Source organism: Cucurbita maxima, unplaced genomic scaffold (assembly GCF_002738345.1).
Source record: "Cucurbita maxima cultivar Rimu unplaced genomic scaffold, Cmax_1.0 Cma_Scf00032, whole genome shotgun sequence".
In the NCBI taxonomy this organism is placed as follows: domain Eukaryota; kingdom Viridiplantae; phylum Streptophyta; class Magnoliopsida; order Cucurbitales; family Cucurbitaceae; genus Cucurbita; species Cucurbita maxima.
The window spans coordinates 1,445,215-1,461,126 of NW_019272048.1; the positions used below are offsets into that span (position 1 = coordinate 1,445,215).

The 15,912-nt window shown below is 34.9% G+C and overlaps 2 protein-coding genes across 9 annotated transcripts in view; one reads left to right on the top strand and one right to left on the bottom strand.

The window, feature by feature from the left end:
• LOC111466819 (inactive poly [ADP-ribose] polymerase RCD1-like) overlaps positions 1 to 2,324 on the top strand; it is a 7,208-nt gene extending 4,884 nt beyond the window's left edge. For 2 of the 3 annotated variants that reach the window (XM_023111451.1, XM_023111452.1), the window contains exons 5-8: positions 203 to 246; positions 1,297 to 1,482; positions 1,562 to 1,657; positions 2,058 to 2,324. In XM_023111451.1, coding sequence (XP_022967219.1) covers positions 203 to 246; positions 1,297 to 1,482; positions 1,562 to 1,657; positions 2,058 to 2,114 — 383 coding nt within the window. In that variant the 3' untranslated portion in view covers positions 2,115 to 2,324. Of the gene's footprint in view, positions 1 to 202; positions 258 to 320; positions 1,106 to 1,296; positions 1,483 to 1,561; positions 1,658 to 2,057 lie in introns of those variants that run through there. The other variant, XM_023111453.1, reaches the window with a different exon arrangement.
• A 6,774-nt stretch (positions 2,325 to 9,098) lies between these two features.
• LOC111466854 (probable transcription factor KAN2) lies at positions 9,099 to 15,843 on the bottom strand. 6 transcript variants are annotated; one of them, XR_002714430.1, is made up of 10 exons: positions 14,966 to 15,843; positions 14,792 to 14,868; positions 14,042 to 14,087; positions 13,793 to 13,958; positions 12,537 to 12,597; positions 11,327 to 11,473; positions 10,348 to 10,466; positions 10,131 to 10,274; positions 9,737 to 9,878; positions 9,099 to 9,351 (listed from the first exon to the last, which is right to left on the bottom strand). XR_002714430.1 is itself a non-coding variant. In XM_023111522.1 (7 exons), exons 1-6 carry the CDS (start codon positions 15,537 to 15,539, stop codon positions 11,348 to 11,350), a joined length of 1,050 nt encoding a protein of 349 aa, XP_022967290.1. In that variant the 5' UTR covers positions 15,540 to 15,843; the 3' UTR covers positions 10,281 to 10,466; positions 11,327 to 11,347. The 6 variants fall into 6 exon arrangements, 2 of the variants coding, with proteins under 2 accessions (XP_022967290.1, XP_022967289.1); XR_002714429.1 differs by lacking the exon at positions 9,099 to 9,351 and adding an exon at positions 9,483 to 9,626; XR_002714427.1 differs by lacking the exon at positions 9,099 to 9,351 and having other exon boundaries at positions 9,483 to 9,878.
• Positions 15,844 to 15,912: the final 69 nt, after the last annotated feature.

Below are 15,912 nucleotides of genomic sequence, written 5' to 3' on the forward strand. Positions count from 1 at the left end.
GGGGGGGGGGGGGGGGGGGGGGGGGGGGGGGGGGGGGGGGGGGGGGGGGGGGGGGGGGGGGGGGGGGGGGGGGGGGGGGGGGGGGGGGGGGGGGGGGGGGGGGGGGGGGGGGGGGGGGGGGGGGGGGGGGGGGGGGGGGGGGGGGGACTTGTGGAGATCTAAGTTGGCATTCTAATCCGTTTTCTTGGAATTGATTCTGAAGGGCTCCAGGACCAGTTGCAGTTAAATTGCTCTTCGATTGAATCAGTAAGCCATCTTTTATGGGCTTTAATATTATGTTCTCTGTGGGATTTTTCCAGTGAATTCTTGCCTGTGGTTTCGTTGCCACTCTTGTTAGGTGGACTTGTGAACCTATGAGTTATGATTATGAAAGCTGTTATTTATTCAATATGAGTTGATCTTAATTTTGGGCCAGCATAGATTTCCTAAGGTTGCCTTCCATCTCGGCCCGCCAAAGCCTTTATTCCCATGTATAGTTGAGCTAATTTGTTTTCGTTTCCTCCTTGACCTGACCACCTTTATAATTGTTTACATTCACAATTCTTGGGTTGATGACTTTCTGGAATCAGCTTTCTTTCCTATTTACCTACTTCAATAGTTGGGTGATCTGCCTTTAAAGATTCATTAACCGCAACATTCTAACTCCCAGGTGCAAGCTTCACTTGCCAAATTACTTTTTCCTTTGATTATCGTACATTTCTCTGTAACTATTCAATTGGCACATTACATGGCATCCTGGGCAAACCAGATTACTGGGGTTCTTTTTAGGAAGACCAAGGAAACAATCGTGTTTCATGGATGCCCTTATGGTTAATACTGTCTGTGAGAGCATACTCTTTTTCTGACTTTTGGATGCTGTTGGGTTTTCGATGGGACAGTTCATAAACTTGGAGCATTTATGCAATCAGGTTTTAGAAGAAATGCAAAAGTTCTTTTAGTTTATGAAACAAAAGCTTTAGGGATGGACGGGGATGAATCAAATAACTTTTAAGGGGAAGGATGGGAATTGGGAAGAAAAATTTTATTTGCAAAGCGTCATTGTTATTGTGATGCTCACCCCTTTTTCTGCAAATTGCCTAATAGAGGTTTATGCTGTTTTTGCAAACATGATAATTTTCTTCTGGATCAATATGAAGTGTTTTTTCCCCCATAAAGAAGAGAGTTTTGCGAAAGAGTTCAAAGAAATCGTCTTAGACCACAACATTAATAGAAAAGAAAGTTTGGGACGCTCAAGTTATTAAAGCTAGATTTCTTTTTCCTTTCATCTTAATATTAAGGGAAGCCATTTACTTTTAGGTGGAGGATTGTGTGTCTTCGCCAGTTCCTGAAAAGAGGTGCACAGAAAAGCATGACCATGGATCTAGCTCCCTGAAGACTCCGAAGTCTCCCTGGATGCCTTTTTCAATGTTGTTTAATGCCATTTCAAAAGAAGTCTCTCTTAACGACATGAAATCGGTGAAGGGTCATTATTGCTTATTTAGAGTAAGTGAATGTGTCTATAAGTGCTTTCCTGTTATTTTATTTGTTTAGTGGATGATCTTGATATTCCTTAATATATTAGGAAAAGAAGATCAGTAGGGATGAATTCATAAGACGGTTGAGGTCCATTGTTGGGGATCCGTTACTGAGATCTATGCTAACGAGTCTCCAGTGCAAGGTGGGTTTTATGTGTGATCACTATTGTTCGGTTCTTGTATGATGTAGAGACGTTTTGTTGCTATGCGAAAGACTGGCATTTGGATATGGATCATGTGCAGCTGTCAACATTATAATTTACAATTTTCTTTTCCGGGTGAAAGGCTATTTGTTTGATTAAAAGGATTGGAAATATACCAAGTATGATCTTTGCAAACAGAATAAAATATTATAACTGTTATCAATCGGGCCACTACATGTTGGTTGTTAAATATAAACATGTTTTTCGTTTTTAACCTTGAATATTAGTGTACTGTACTCTCCTTTCCTGACCATGTAACGTTTCTATATGGATCTTAGCATGGACAATGGTAGCTGTTTCTGTTACATGCAACTTGTTAAGTAGTCTTTTCTTGTTTCAGCTACCTCCGAAGTCTCCATGTGCTTTCAAAGTTCCTAAGGAGGAGAAAGAATGTTGAGGCTGTCGGTAAGAGTCTGTATTTAGGTGCTTTTCGTCATGGGGGTTACTAATGTACATGGCGTCTTACTGTTGTTTTGCCTTAGAATTTGTCGATCTGATTTGTGGCATCACGGCATAGGCTTTGTGAGATGGTCACTATTTCTTATGTACACTTCTCAGTTAATTGCTTATTTAATACACTCAGACAATTGCGCCCATTCTTATATTACCTTTTGCATTACAATTTTCTGACTTCTTTCATATCTATCCACAATTTGCTATACTATATTAACATATATTTCTTAGCTTTCTTCCATTCTTCAGTAGTCCATGTAAATGGTAAAATCTTGTTCAACTTTCACTGGGGATCTGAAAATTGAGACATGGACTTCTTAAAGAAATTCGCACAAGTAGGTTTAGATCTCGGTTCATTTTTAAGGATGATTTTGATTGGTGTCAAATGTCATTTATCTAACTGTTTGGCTGATTGACTCACTGGTTCAAGTATATAGTCTGGTGGGCTTGAGAATTCTCCACTCTTTTACCCTTTTAATCCATTTGTCGTTGTTGCGAGTGAATTGGAAACTGTGCTAACTTTTTGCAGGTAAAACTTGCAAGTGGTTTATTTTTCTTTTTCCTCTTGTACGAAACCATTACTATTCACAACATGTTATGTATATATTTGGCTCTGCTAGGTCAACGTCCTTGAGTTATCAGACCCCTTTGAGTTCTGCTCAGTGGGTTTGATAAAGAAAAGGCATTATTTGAACTTTAAAGGTCAATTGGAAAAAGCCTACCTGTCATAACTTTTCAATTTACTTTCCTTTATTATCTCACCTCTTTTACTCCTCGTTTTTATCTTAATATTTTACTCAAAAGTTGAATTCTTGTTGCATATTTCTATTTTGTAGAAACAGAATGAACGTATATTCTTGGAACAATTCGGGCATGGTAAGATGCTTTAAGTATTCGTATTCTTCTTGCATACTTCTATTCTGCAAGTGCAGATTGAACACAAATTTTTGGATCCATTTGGGCGTAGTTGGAAGTTTATTGTAGGTATGAAATTCTCAGTTTTCTTTTTCCATATATACGCCTACATGAAACATGAAATAGTTTCATTTATGACCTTTCACTATCAATGTCAAACAAACTAGTTGGTTAGAGCCTTGAAAATTGAAGAATTTCATGTCATATTCCTAGTGCTATGGAATATGGCAAAATATCTGTAGAAAATGTTTGTTGGGGTGGAGAGGCAGCCTTTTTGTTTCATTTTTATCACAAGTTGTGCTAAAGTTGAGAATTTAGTGATAAGAATTGAAGAGGAGCCTACCTACTCTAAACCAACCAAATTTTGTCTAGATGGTAACAACAAATGGATCAAGGCACTTTACTTGAAAGATTATGCATTTCTGGATTACTAGCTATGAACCACAAATGAACCCAGCAAACTTTGGCATGACGCTATAACAACCACCACTGAAAGACTTAGTTTGTTCTGAATTATTTGAGAGTGAGGGAACCCTTCTCCACAAGCCTAAAGGAAAGTGACAAAAGGGTAGCTTTCATCTTCCTTCTTTTAGAATTACCACTCCCCTTCCCTCTGTGTTTGGTTACCTAAAAGAACTAAAAGTAGTTTCCCTTTTCCATTAAAAGTGAGTCTTGCAATTACATCTGAGATCTCAGTATCTTTTGAGTGAAGCATTGTTTTTTTTTTCCAGATAAAACACCACTTGGTTAAGTGCTTTCTTCAACCAACTTTCAACGTAGTTTTAAATGATCATTAGTATTATATGGCATAAAACCGTACAATTAAGACAAAATTGAATGTGAGCTGAGAAGGTTCTGTTTATTGTCCGATTAATTGTACCCATTATGTTCTTGCCATAACTGGTGCTTTCCATTGTAGATATTATAGCCATATTTGTAGCTTGGTTAGGTTAGAGGGCCCATGGGTGGTGGAGAGTTAATACATGCCTCCTCTTGAGCCCTGTGGTCTAAGCAAGCCAACATGTGGCACATGCATATGTCATAGTGAGGGCAAGCGTGTCGAGACGAGCGACTTCCTTTGAAATGAGTTTTTGAAGGACAATACCGGGCATCATGGGTGTGTCAGTATTGCGTTCCAACCCGTGTGTCGGAGGTAGATATATATACACTCATTATTCGATAAAGTATCCGTAAATGTTTATCCAATCTTTAAACTTTTGATTTTCTGTCTAATTCTCCGACCCTTTCAATTCTGCATCTATTAAATTCCTATTGATTCATGAGATATAATCTGGTGCAGCTTAAATTTCTCCATTACTATTGATTAAAGGGGAAAAAGGTTGCAAATAATTGAGCTTTGAATTGACAGAATTCTCTCTGTCAAAATGTGTGTGGGTGTAAACAGGTAACACGTGGAAGGAAAAGTCACATCAGGAGGCCCATCAGCCAATGCCCATGAAAAAGTAAGTAATTATGAATGAATGATTCAATTCCAGGCTTAGGATAAAAGGTAAATTTAAAACTCTGAGTCTCTGTCACCTCTACATAGGAAGGTTTCTGACATCTGACATCTTTTTTTTTTCTTTTTCTTTTTTGGCCCCTCATGTTTTTGAATTCCCATTTCTTACCCACCCACCCACCCACCACTTCTTTTCTTGTCCCACTTTCATTTATCCTTCCTCAAACTTCGCCATCTGCACCTCTCTTTTTTAGCATCTCTTTCCCACCATTTCCCCCCTTTTCTACTCTCACTTTTCTTGCTGTGTTTTATTATACCTTTTTGGCCTATGATATCGAATCGTTTTGACCATCATCATAGAAGCAAGTAGAAAATAAGATGAGTTCGTCTTGGTATATCTGATCCTACACAATATGATGAAAAATGGATACAAATTCGTTGCTGTCATGTAGTATTGCCAATACGTTTGAATTGAGTATCTGAAAGTAGATTCAAGTCAATGAAGGAGCGCCTAATAGGCTATGGACTTGACCAGAATGATCTTCAATGAGTTTACAAGAAGTGATTCCATCTCTACGACTATGACATTATATTCTCACATAAAAAAGGTCATTAAGTATTATAGTGTCGTTGTCAACATGAGCATAATTCAGCTCTTTTATTTTTATCATATATACTATATGAAAGGAAAAGGTACCAGCATAACGTTCAAATAGATATCTTCTCTTGTTAATAATATAATGTCTTTGGACGAAGAGATGCAAGAATATCGGGGAAGTTATGTCTAGTCCAAAGAAATAGGAAATTGCAATATAGTCCTAAAGATATGAAATATTTGTTTTTTTATCAAAAGGAAAAAAAAAAAAAGATGGAGGAGAGGGGGTTGAATGGGAGGCAGACAAGGAGAGGACTATAGGGTGAAGAACAGGTGGTAAAGTCACTGTCATAGCAAACGTTTTCTTGGTTCTTACTGCCCGGACTGCCCGTACGGTCAGCGAGCAAGCAAAGTAATCATAAAGCAATAGATGGCAAAATCATTTTCTTTTTCGTCTTCGATTTTTGCGCCTCCTTTTTTTTTAATATTTTTATTTTGAATTTTCAACGTCTCTGACAGTGAGCCCCGTTCCTTTTTGACTGCTTTTCCTTCTTTCACACGTCATCATTCACACTTTATTTTTTACTTTTTACTGTTAACTTTCCAAGAATTACTATCCCAAACCAAACCCTTTTGTCATTTTGATTAATATTTTAATGTTAATTATTAACAATAGAAGAGATTTTCTTTTGAGATAATATTTTATTACTTATAAATTCTATGGTTTAAATTGATTTTTTTTTTATATTTATTATATTGTATATCACATTTTAATTTAAATCTCATTTTATTGAGTGAACTTTCAATTTTTTTTTTTATTTTGGTTGCAAAACTTTTTATATATATAAAAAAATATATATATTTTAACGCTAATTTAGTTCATAATCTTTCAAAACGATTATTTTAATATACAAATTCCTATCTTAAATTTATTTTCTTTAATGTTAATATCAAATTTTTATTAATATTTTAATAAATTAATGAAAAATATATATTATTATTTTTAAATAAAATAAACTTAGAGGACGAACATTTTAAAAATTCGGGATCCAAAATGAAACGAAATGGAAAATTCAAGCCTAAAATAAGATCTAACCATTATATTTTTCATTTGGGGTTTTGGGACATCGGGTTTATTTAGTTTCTAGAATTGAAAAGGCTTCGGTATTTGTTGGTGTTTTTCTATTTTTTTTTATTATTCTTATTATTAATTAGATTTGGGTAGATTGAGTAAGTATTTATTTTTCCTCGTGAGTTGATTTTTTTATCGACCTTTTACTAAAAAAAAGTAAAAATAGTTCTGTATTTTCTTCCCGACCAATGTCAAACAAGTCCAACACTCGATGCCAACCAGCTTAGTTTTAAAGATAAAAAATAATTGAGAAAAAAAGAAAAAGTGAGTGAATGTAAAACAGTAAAAATGATAGAAAAGCAAAGATGAATCTCGATAAACTCAATTCAAGGCTGTAAATAGTGTTGAAAATATAAAAATATTTAATTTATTTGTTTGGGAAAAAAAGAAAAAATGTCAACAAGCAAAAGCTAGAGGACAGGGCCCTACAAGTGTAGGGATAGGGGTCCCAATCTCCTCTGAATGTGGGCCCAAACTAAATCATAAACCTAATCATTTTCAAATTATATTACCCTACTTTCTCTCTCTTCTCTCCTCTCTCCTATTCCTTTCTTTCTTTAATATATTTTTATTTTTATTTTTTATATATTTGTATTAATAAAAGTATCATTTTATTTATTAACACTTTTAAGTTCATTTATAGTCTTATTTAAAAAATATATATAAATTTTTAATCTCTTAAATTTTATGAAAAAAAGTTAATTTTTTTTTTTACTGTTGTTACGTCCGACCTTTTTAATATTATTTTTAAAACGTGCCATTTTTAAACTAAACAGTTTAAAAAGATGTTTTTTATTTTTTTGATGAAGTATTAACGATTTTCATCTAAAAATATTAATGGTATTTTTGAACATACCGAAAGTATTTTTAATTTTTTTTTAAATTATTATCGAAACTTTTTAGTAGTTTATGGAATATTTTTTAAATAAGATTGAAACTAATAGGTATCTCTATTTTGAATTTTATTCCATCTTAATTATAATATTTATTATTATTTTTTTCTGTGGACTTTTCTATAAAAGAATCTTGGTTAATATTTCCTTGATAAAATTTTAAAATATTTATAATTAGTCTTTTCTTGCTTAAATTATTATTATTATTATTTAATCCATTGATAAAAAAAATAATTTAAAAAATTATGTTTGAAATTTATTAAAAATATATGAACTCATTTGAGATTTATTAAAAAAATATAGTGAATAAATTTAAATATCTGTTTTTTACCCTTAAAATGAAAATTGTTGTTATTATTTATTCATATAAGGGGTATGATCGGTCACCAAAATCAGTCTCTTCCTACTCGAGTTATATTCTTTTAAAGTCGTTGTTACCTAAGCGCTTTTAGCTTATAACATTGTTTTCTTTCAAATTGTTTTCAACGTATTTCATCGCTCACGTTTTTCAAAACATTTCTCTCAAACATGATTCGAGCCTCGAGCGAAGTTCGAACTTTTCATGACTAATTTGCTCGCTGGGTTAGAACAAATGCCGCACAATCACTATCCCGCTGTTGCAAGAGTACAATTATAACATATTCCGAACATCGTTCTAGGGATGAAGAGACATCTTGATTGTAATTGAATGACCATGTACCATGAGTTATTTAAACCCTTCTTTTTGTTGAAAATAAGCATTTTTGTTCATTTTTTTTTTTTTGGACCAATAAGGACAATTCAGATGCTCAGCATCTGAGATCAGTAGCAAGACAAATAAAACAACAAGTACCCTAGTTTATTTAGGGTATTGAATGTGTAAATAGAAAAAAAAAATCAAAATTAATTTGTTTAAAACCGTGCATTTTTTCAAAAATTACAATATTGTCCTTGCCGTTTTTATACCTTCCAAAGGTGTTCTTGGGGAAGAAAAGGTGTCGCACATTTTAGATCTCAATTTTTGTTTTAGGTCACGAGTTGGGGTAGTGTGGTTTGGGTGCTAATGAGAATGATGCATGGGTGGGAGCATGACCTGAACGTTCGTGTGCATGCAAGGCCTATGTCCAAGGCATGCTCATGGGCGCCAATGTTGGCCCTCGTGCGTGTGCCAATGCTGGTTCTGCTCGCCAATCTAGCCCAGGTGCCCTGCTTGTTGTCGTGCACGTGCGCCTTACATGACCTTGAGTGCATGCACGCCAAGCCCCGTGCTGCACCAATGCCCCTCTCACCCTTGCTCGCACATCATGCCCGCCAACACCTACGCAACGCAAGCACAAGTATTTTTGTAACAATCTAGATCCATTGCTCGTAGATATTGTTTGGTTTGTCTATTACGTATCATCGCTAGCCTCACGATTTTAAAACGCGTCTGCTTTAGAGAAGTTTCTATACCCTTACGAGGAATCTTTCATTCCCGTCTCACAATTTTAAAAATAAAATATCAACAATTTCTATATAACATAAGAATATTTTTAGTTTATACATTATTAAAATTTCAATAATTGATGAGCAAAATCAAAACGTAGAGAGAGCTCATAATTTGTTACTCTCTAAGTTAGACGCGTGTTAACGACGCTCTCATGTATTGGTTGGGTAATTGTTTCTTACAGCGTCGGTGAAACCATACAAATCCATAGCGCGTGAAGTAATTTTATTGAATTATCCTCTATTTGACTTTTGTGTACAGCTTGAAACATGGCCTTTTATCATTTACTTTGACGTTGACATCACAAGCGGGTAAGATTAGAGGAGAATTAGACGATTAAATCTATGTTTTAATTCCCAATACAATATTAGTCCTTATGATTCATTTTTCTCTCGAGACTCGTCACTAATGGAGTAGCAAAGACGCTCGTACCTAGACATGTTCACCGGGTGGTGCCCATTGTCTATATATTTCGGGAACATGATTTAGTTATATTAGAAATAAATTGTTTAGTTTCTCCGGTAAATACCCCTCCACCCTATCAAGATTTTCATCCCAAGAAATCTCGAACACAATAGAGTGTAGTAGTTTCTTCATAGTGTCTTGTAATCTCCTCTGGTTTGGTCTCAATAAAGAGTAGAGTGTTTCTCACGAATAATTGTGATCATCAGGTCTTGGAATGGAGATTTTAGTGAGAGAGTTCATGACGGATATTAGATTTCCTGGGGAAGAAAAGATAAGTGAGACACTCGAGTGAAGAAAAGATATATGAATGAACCGAGACCACATCTGAATGAGGTGCACCTTAAACTTAAAAGAACTGAAAATTAATACGTATACCAATAAGGCGCACCTTCCTATTCGATGGTTCAATCATAGAAACTACAGAGTTAATCTGACTTTCTTTGAAACAATTCTATGATGGGTGATCTCTTGAGAATATTTCTATGATACATGTAAGAGTGGACAAAACATACTGAAAAGCGCTCAGGGTAACCTAACCAAGTTGCAGGGATGCAAGAAAATGTCGGAGACGTTAGGTACGCAGAGGATGCAAGAGAATACTGGAGCGATCAACTATCTTCAAAAGCTAGATTTCTAACTCACGTTCAACGATATGCTAGGCGTAGGGCTCGGTCACGCTTTCATTCCCTTGTTTCGTCATGACACACCTCCACACGAGTACCATCTGGCTTAGGAGACCAGAAATGCCTTTCGTTTTCCTCCTTGGTCGGCTCTTATTGTCTTTCTTAACAGCCCTCGAACCATATATATATATATATATATTTAATAAAGAAAAATGTTGGTGAGATGAGCTAGCTGACTGAGATTAGAATTATAATGATTTTAAAAATAAAACAGTTTTTTTTTTTTTTTTTTGGTAAAAAACTAATATTATTATAATGGCGTGAATCCTCTCCCTAACGGATCATTTTAAAAATATTGGAGGAAAACTCAAAAGAAAAAGCCAAAAAAGATAATATCTGATAGGCGGACTTACCTTCATCTGGCTTATGTTCTTCATGTAGCATTCAGACCGAATGACTCTATGAAATTACGTCGATACTTCCACATATTACGGGTAACGTAGGAGACATCTCTATTTTTCTCCTCGGGAATCCTTAGAACAGAACCAGAAGCGTCCCTTGTTTCAAAGAGAGGAGGACGGGTTATTCACATTTCATTTGATGGTCAGAGGCAAATTGAAAGGCTATTACTTTCACATCTCTCTCCATCTTTAGATATCTAGAGAGAGATAGAGATCCGCTGCGTGATCAACCCGACTGTGCCTTACATGTGCTCTACAGGCCGCACTCCATCTTTCAAAACTTTTTTTCTTTGATTTTTTTTTTGAAGGGTTAGAGCAAACCGAGAAACATGTTTTTTTTTTTAATAAAAAAAAAAAAAAACATCTTAAACTCATAAGAACATCAATCATGCTCAATTTTTTATAATTTTTTTTTTTTTAAAAAAAAAACAAGAAATTCATGCATGGGTGGGAAGCACCATTTCCAAAGTGATAAAGCTAATAAAGAACAAAAAAAAAAAAAAAAAAAAAAAANAATTGATTCTAATTGGGATTTAATTTGAAAGCTTTCTTTTGAAAAATTAGATTAATGGATATAAAAATCTGCAAAATGGGTATTAAAAGCAACTCCAAATTCTCCTTTTGCTACCCCAACTTTTGTCATTTTGCTATCTTTTCTTCTAATTCACTTTCTTTTTCAATCTTTTTGTTTATATTCTCTCTACCCTCTACTTTTTCCTTTATCTAATCCATGTGGCCTACCAAATTTACAATTTTGTCCCTCAAAACACGAGCACGAGCCCGTTTCAAATAACTTTTTTAAGTGTTTGAGTGAAATCTCACATCAATTAGTAAGGAGAACGAAACATTTTTTTGTTAGAGTGTGAAAACCTTTCCCTAACAAACACATTCTAAAACTATGAGGCTGACAGCAATATGTAACGGGGTAAAACAGACAATATCTGCTAGGGGTGAGCTTAAAAATAATCCCGACCCGAGTAGTTCAGATGAGTGCGAAAACAAACAAAAATGAATTAGATTTATATATTTTGAATTGGGAGGTCAAAGGTGGATAGAAATTAGGAGCTGCTTTTCTTTAGCTTTCTTTTCTTACACTTCAATTTCTGTTCTAAGATATAATCATATCTCAAAATGAGTAGAAAACTAACCAATCTCTTTGTTTGTGTTCATCAAATTGACCTTCCTAATGTGAATTCTAAATTTGGCTTATGAGAGTTTGTCCCTCCACAATCATCGGTAGATGAGCTTATTTCCGATAGTCTCTCGTTGTTTGAGCACTTCGGATCCGTATCATTCTGTAAATCAATAAAAAAAATTTTTTGATTATGCTTCAAATACATAGAAAGTCAATCCAAGCAGGCTTTGTAACTTCATTTCAAACAACATAACTCGAGCTAAGAATACTATCAAATAAGATTAGTGTTCGACTTCAGATTCTTCAATAACGTAATAACTCGGGCTAAAAATAACATCGAATAAGATCAGTATTCTACTCAAGATTCTTCAATAACATAATAACTTGGGTTAAGAATAATATCGAATAAGATTAGAGTTCTATGTCAAATTCTTCAATAACGTAATAACTCGGGCTAAGAATAATATCAAATAAGATCAGGGTTCTACGTCAGATTCTTCAATAACGTAATCACTCGGGCTAAGAATAATATGAAATAAGATCAGGGTTCTATGTCAAATTCTTCAATAACGTAATAACTCGGGTTAAGAATAACATCAAATAAGATCAGGGTTCTTCGTCAGATTCTTCAATAACGTAATGACTCGAACTAAGTACAATATCGAATAAGATCTGGGTTCTACTTCAGATTCTTTAATAACTTAATGACTCGAACTAAGAATAATATCGAATAAGATCAGGGTTCTACTTCAGATTCTTTAATAACGTAATGACTCGAACTAAGAATAATATCGAATAAGATCAAGTTTCTACTTCAGATTCTTTAATAACGTAATAACTCTGGCTAAGAATAACATCGAATAAGATCAGGGTTCTACTTCATATTCTTCAAAAACATAAGAACTCGAGCTAAGAATGATATCAAATAAGATCAGGGTTCTACTCCAGATTCTTCAATAACGTAATAACTCGGGCTAAGAATAATATCAAATAAGGTTAGGGTTCTACTTCAGATTCTTCAATAACGTAATAACTCAGACTAAGAATAATATCAAATAAGATCAGGGTTCTACTTCAGATTCTTCGATAACGTAATAACTCAGGTTAAGATAATATCGAATAAGATTAGAGTTTTACTTCAGATTCTTCAATAACACAAGATCAAATCTTTATCTCCTACAATATATCATATCAAAAGATGGGAGAGAGATAAAACAGAGTACCTCGAGGGACGAAGAAAGGTCCCGAGAAGAATCGTTTGGCAAACCATGCAACCAAGCTTCCCTATTAACATAAACAAAGCAAGAAAGGGAGCATATTTTTCAAACTAGAGCATGCAAAGCAAGAAAAGTGAAGGAAAAAGAAAGCTACAAATCTTTTTTCCCTTTGCATTTGGTGCTTTTGATTGATAAAAAAAGCTACACCAACACCATGTGATATCCCATTACTAAACCCACAAACTACGAGGAATTTGCAAACTCCATATTCAAAAGAACAAAGAAAAAAAAGCTTTGTTTTTAGGCATCAAAATTTCCACTAATGGGTCCATCAAAAGGGCTTAGCTTTGACACTAAGTTTCTAACTAAAGGTCCCATTTGAATAAAGTCTCCATATTTGAGCCCCACAAAATCCAAAACACACAGATTTCTCCCCCTCTCTCTTGGAATTAGGGAGTTCGTGTGCCTTCTTTTTACATCCTTTTCATCCATTTTAAGAGACTATGTTCATAATTGCCTCATCATTATTGGTCGATTTAAGTTCTTGAGCTGGTTCGATCCGTTCTTGTTCGAACCCGTTTAAAGTAATTTTGACCTAACTAAGTTTACCGTAACCCATTAAGCTTAAGATTTCAGATAGATTGTGTAGCTCACCACTAACAAATATTGTCCTCTTTATGCTAGGGAGAAGTTTCCACACTCTTATAAAAAAATGTTTCATTCTTCTCTCCAATCCATTTAAAATCATTTTAACATAACTAAGTTTACCGTAACCCATTAAGCGTAAGATATCAGAAAGATTATGTAGCAGCCCAAGTTTAGATATTGTCCTCTTTGGACTATCCCCTTTGCATTTCCTTCAAGGTTTTTAAAACATGTTTGCTAGGGGAGGAGATTTCCACACTCTTATAAAGAATGTTTCGTTCTTCTCCCCAACAGGTGTGGGACCTCACAAATTATGATTTAACGTCTTTCTTACTTCCTAAGTTTAATGGATTACCGTAACTAAGTTTACAGTAACCCATTAAACTTAAGTGATCAGATAGATTATGTAACAACCCAAGTTTACCGCTAGCGGATATTGTCCTCTTTAGGTTATCTCTTTCGGACTTCCACTCAAAGTTCTTAAAACGCGTTTGTTAAGAAGAGGTTTTTACACCCTTATAAAGAATCATTCAACGTCTTTCGTATTTCTTAGGTTCAAATCTTCTCATGATCGTGTCGAGAAAATGAAAAAAAAGGCACAAGAATTGAATTATAACCTTGAAGAATTGCTCCAAAGGGCATGATAATCCTTGTCTTGCCTTGTTGTTTGATGAACTAAGCTCTCATTTTGCCTTCCCATGGCTGGCTTTTGAATATCAAATATTATATCTTCAATATTGCTTGTGTCCCCAGATGAAGCATTTTCATATAAATCTGATTGGCCTATAAAAATATTCAATAAAAAAACTAAAAAAAAAACGATTTAAAAAGAAAAAAAATATAATTTTTTTTAAAAAAAAACACACCTGAAGAAGCTGCAGCTCTGTCTGTAGTCTTCACTGTTCTGTACATCTGCAATAGATAAATATATATATATATATATATATATATATATATATATTTAATCAAATTATGAGTTTTTATTGGATAATTTAAACAAAAATTCCAAAAAAAAAAAAAAAAAGACGGAGAAACCAAGAACAAATCTATGTTTTGTTCACAAAACACAGACAATTATCTCAAATGTTTGAAGATTTTAATGATTTAAAAAATATTTAATTTACATTAAATTTGAACAGCTGCTCTCATTTATTCATCGAAGAGAACAGTCTTCTCTGAGCTACCTTGTCTTGTGTGCATGTGTTCAGCTGAATTAATAATAATAATAAAAAAATAAATTAAAAATTAAAATTTATAATTTTATTTTATTTTATTTTACTCATAGTTGGTATGGCTCATTCTCCCAAGCAAAAAGCTGTTTGTTAGCTAGCAGAAGCAGAACCATCAGATCTAGAAGAAAAATAAAAGCTAAGAATTTGAGCCATTTTGCAGAGCATTTTTAAAGGGGAAAAAAAAAAAAACATTGGAATTTGAAAAAAAAAAACAAAAAACAAAAAACCAAACATGTTCTTAAAAAAACCAACCTTGATTTCTGTCTGTATTAATTAAGGATGTAACAACAATGCAAAACCATTGGGATTCTTATTTTCTTACCAAAACTTAACCCTAAATTGTGTTTTTGAGCAATTTTTTTTGGAAGATTATGAGTTATGTACCTGTAAATGAGATTTGACATGGGCTAAGGTTAGATCTTTGACATCCATAAGCTCGAGAACCGACTTCGGTGTAGCTCCTGATTGTGTCGAGAATATGAATAAATGATTAAATTTATCGTAACCCATCAACTTCGAATTTGAACAAAAGGGGAAGAAATTAGAGGGTCGTCGTACTTTCGTGGCCGCCGAGAAGTTCGACAGCATGAACAAAGCGAGCATGAAGAGTTGATGTCCATCTCATCCGAGGGGCTCTCATGCTTCGTTTGGCCGGAAACCTAGACAAGAACCTCGACCGCATCATAATCTGGCGGTGGTCGACGGTAGAGGGAGTAATGCCTCGGCCACCATCGACACCGATGCCGGAGGGGTTAATTGTTTGATGGTACACCGGAATTCCTCTAATGGGTTGCAAGAATCCCGGAAACGGGAGAGGGGGAGGCGGTGGTGGTGACGGGCTGAGCAGCGACGTCGTATCGTGGTGGAAAATGGCGGGTCGGGGTCTGGTTTTGTTTAGGGTTTCGAAAAGGGGAGCGGATATATGATGATGATGAAGATGATGATTAGGAGGCGAAGGTGGAGGGGGGTGTTTGGGAGTGGATTTAGTGGACTCCAAACTAAGATTATTCCAAAACCTCAAATCAACTTCTTCTTGAGGTGTTGTTATCCAAGAAGAAGAAGGTTTATTGGTATTTGGAGGGCTAATTTGGAGGGATAAATCTGGCTGTGCTGGGAATAGCTCCATACGCATAAAGTTTTGGTCTTGCTTCTTCTCCTTCTCTTCTTCGTCGTCGTTCTTGATTCGTATTTTTCTCGAGATTTAGAGATTTGTTGGAGAAGTGTGAATATGGGTTTTGAAGGGAATTGAGAGGAGATTTATGGGTTCTTCTTCTTTTTCCTCTTTTCTTTGGGATTTTGATGAAGTTTAGAGAGAGAAAGAAGAGAGAGAGAGAGAGAAGAAATGAGAATAGATATGAAGTGATGAATGGTTGTTTCTTGTGTGAAGTATATTTGAGAAAATGACACTTGAGGAGAGCAATGGAGGAGAGAGAAGGAGAGGGGAGGAGAGAGAAAGAGAGGTTGATTCTTTATTGGACGTGGGGGTGTAGGGTACTAGGTGAGAA

Coding starts and splice junctions, on each gene's coding strand:
- LOC111466854 (XM_023111522.1), bottom strand. CDS start 15,539: ATGCGTATGGAGCTATTCCCAGCACAGCCAGATTTATCCCTCCAAATT. Junction 14,088..14,791: donor ATGTCAAATCTCATTTACAG/GTACATAACTCA, acceptor TATCTATTGCAG/ATGTACAGAACAGTGAAGAC. Junction 12,598..13,792: donor CTTTGGAGCAATTCTTCAAG/GTTATAATTCAA, acceptor TTATGTTAATAG/GGAAGCTTGGTTGCATGGTT.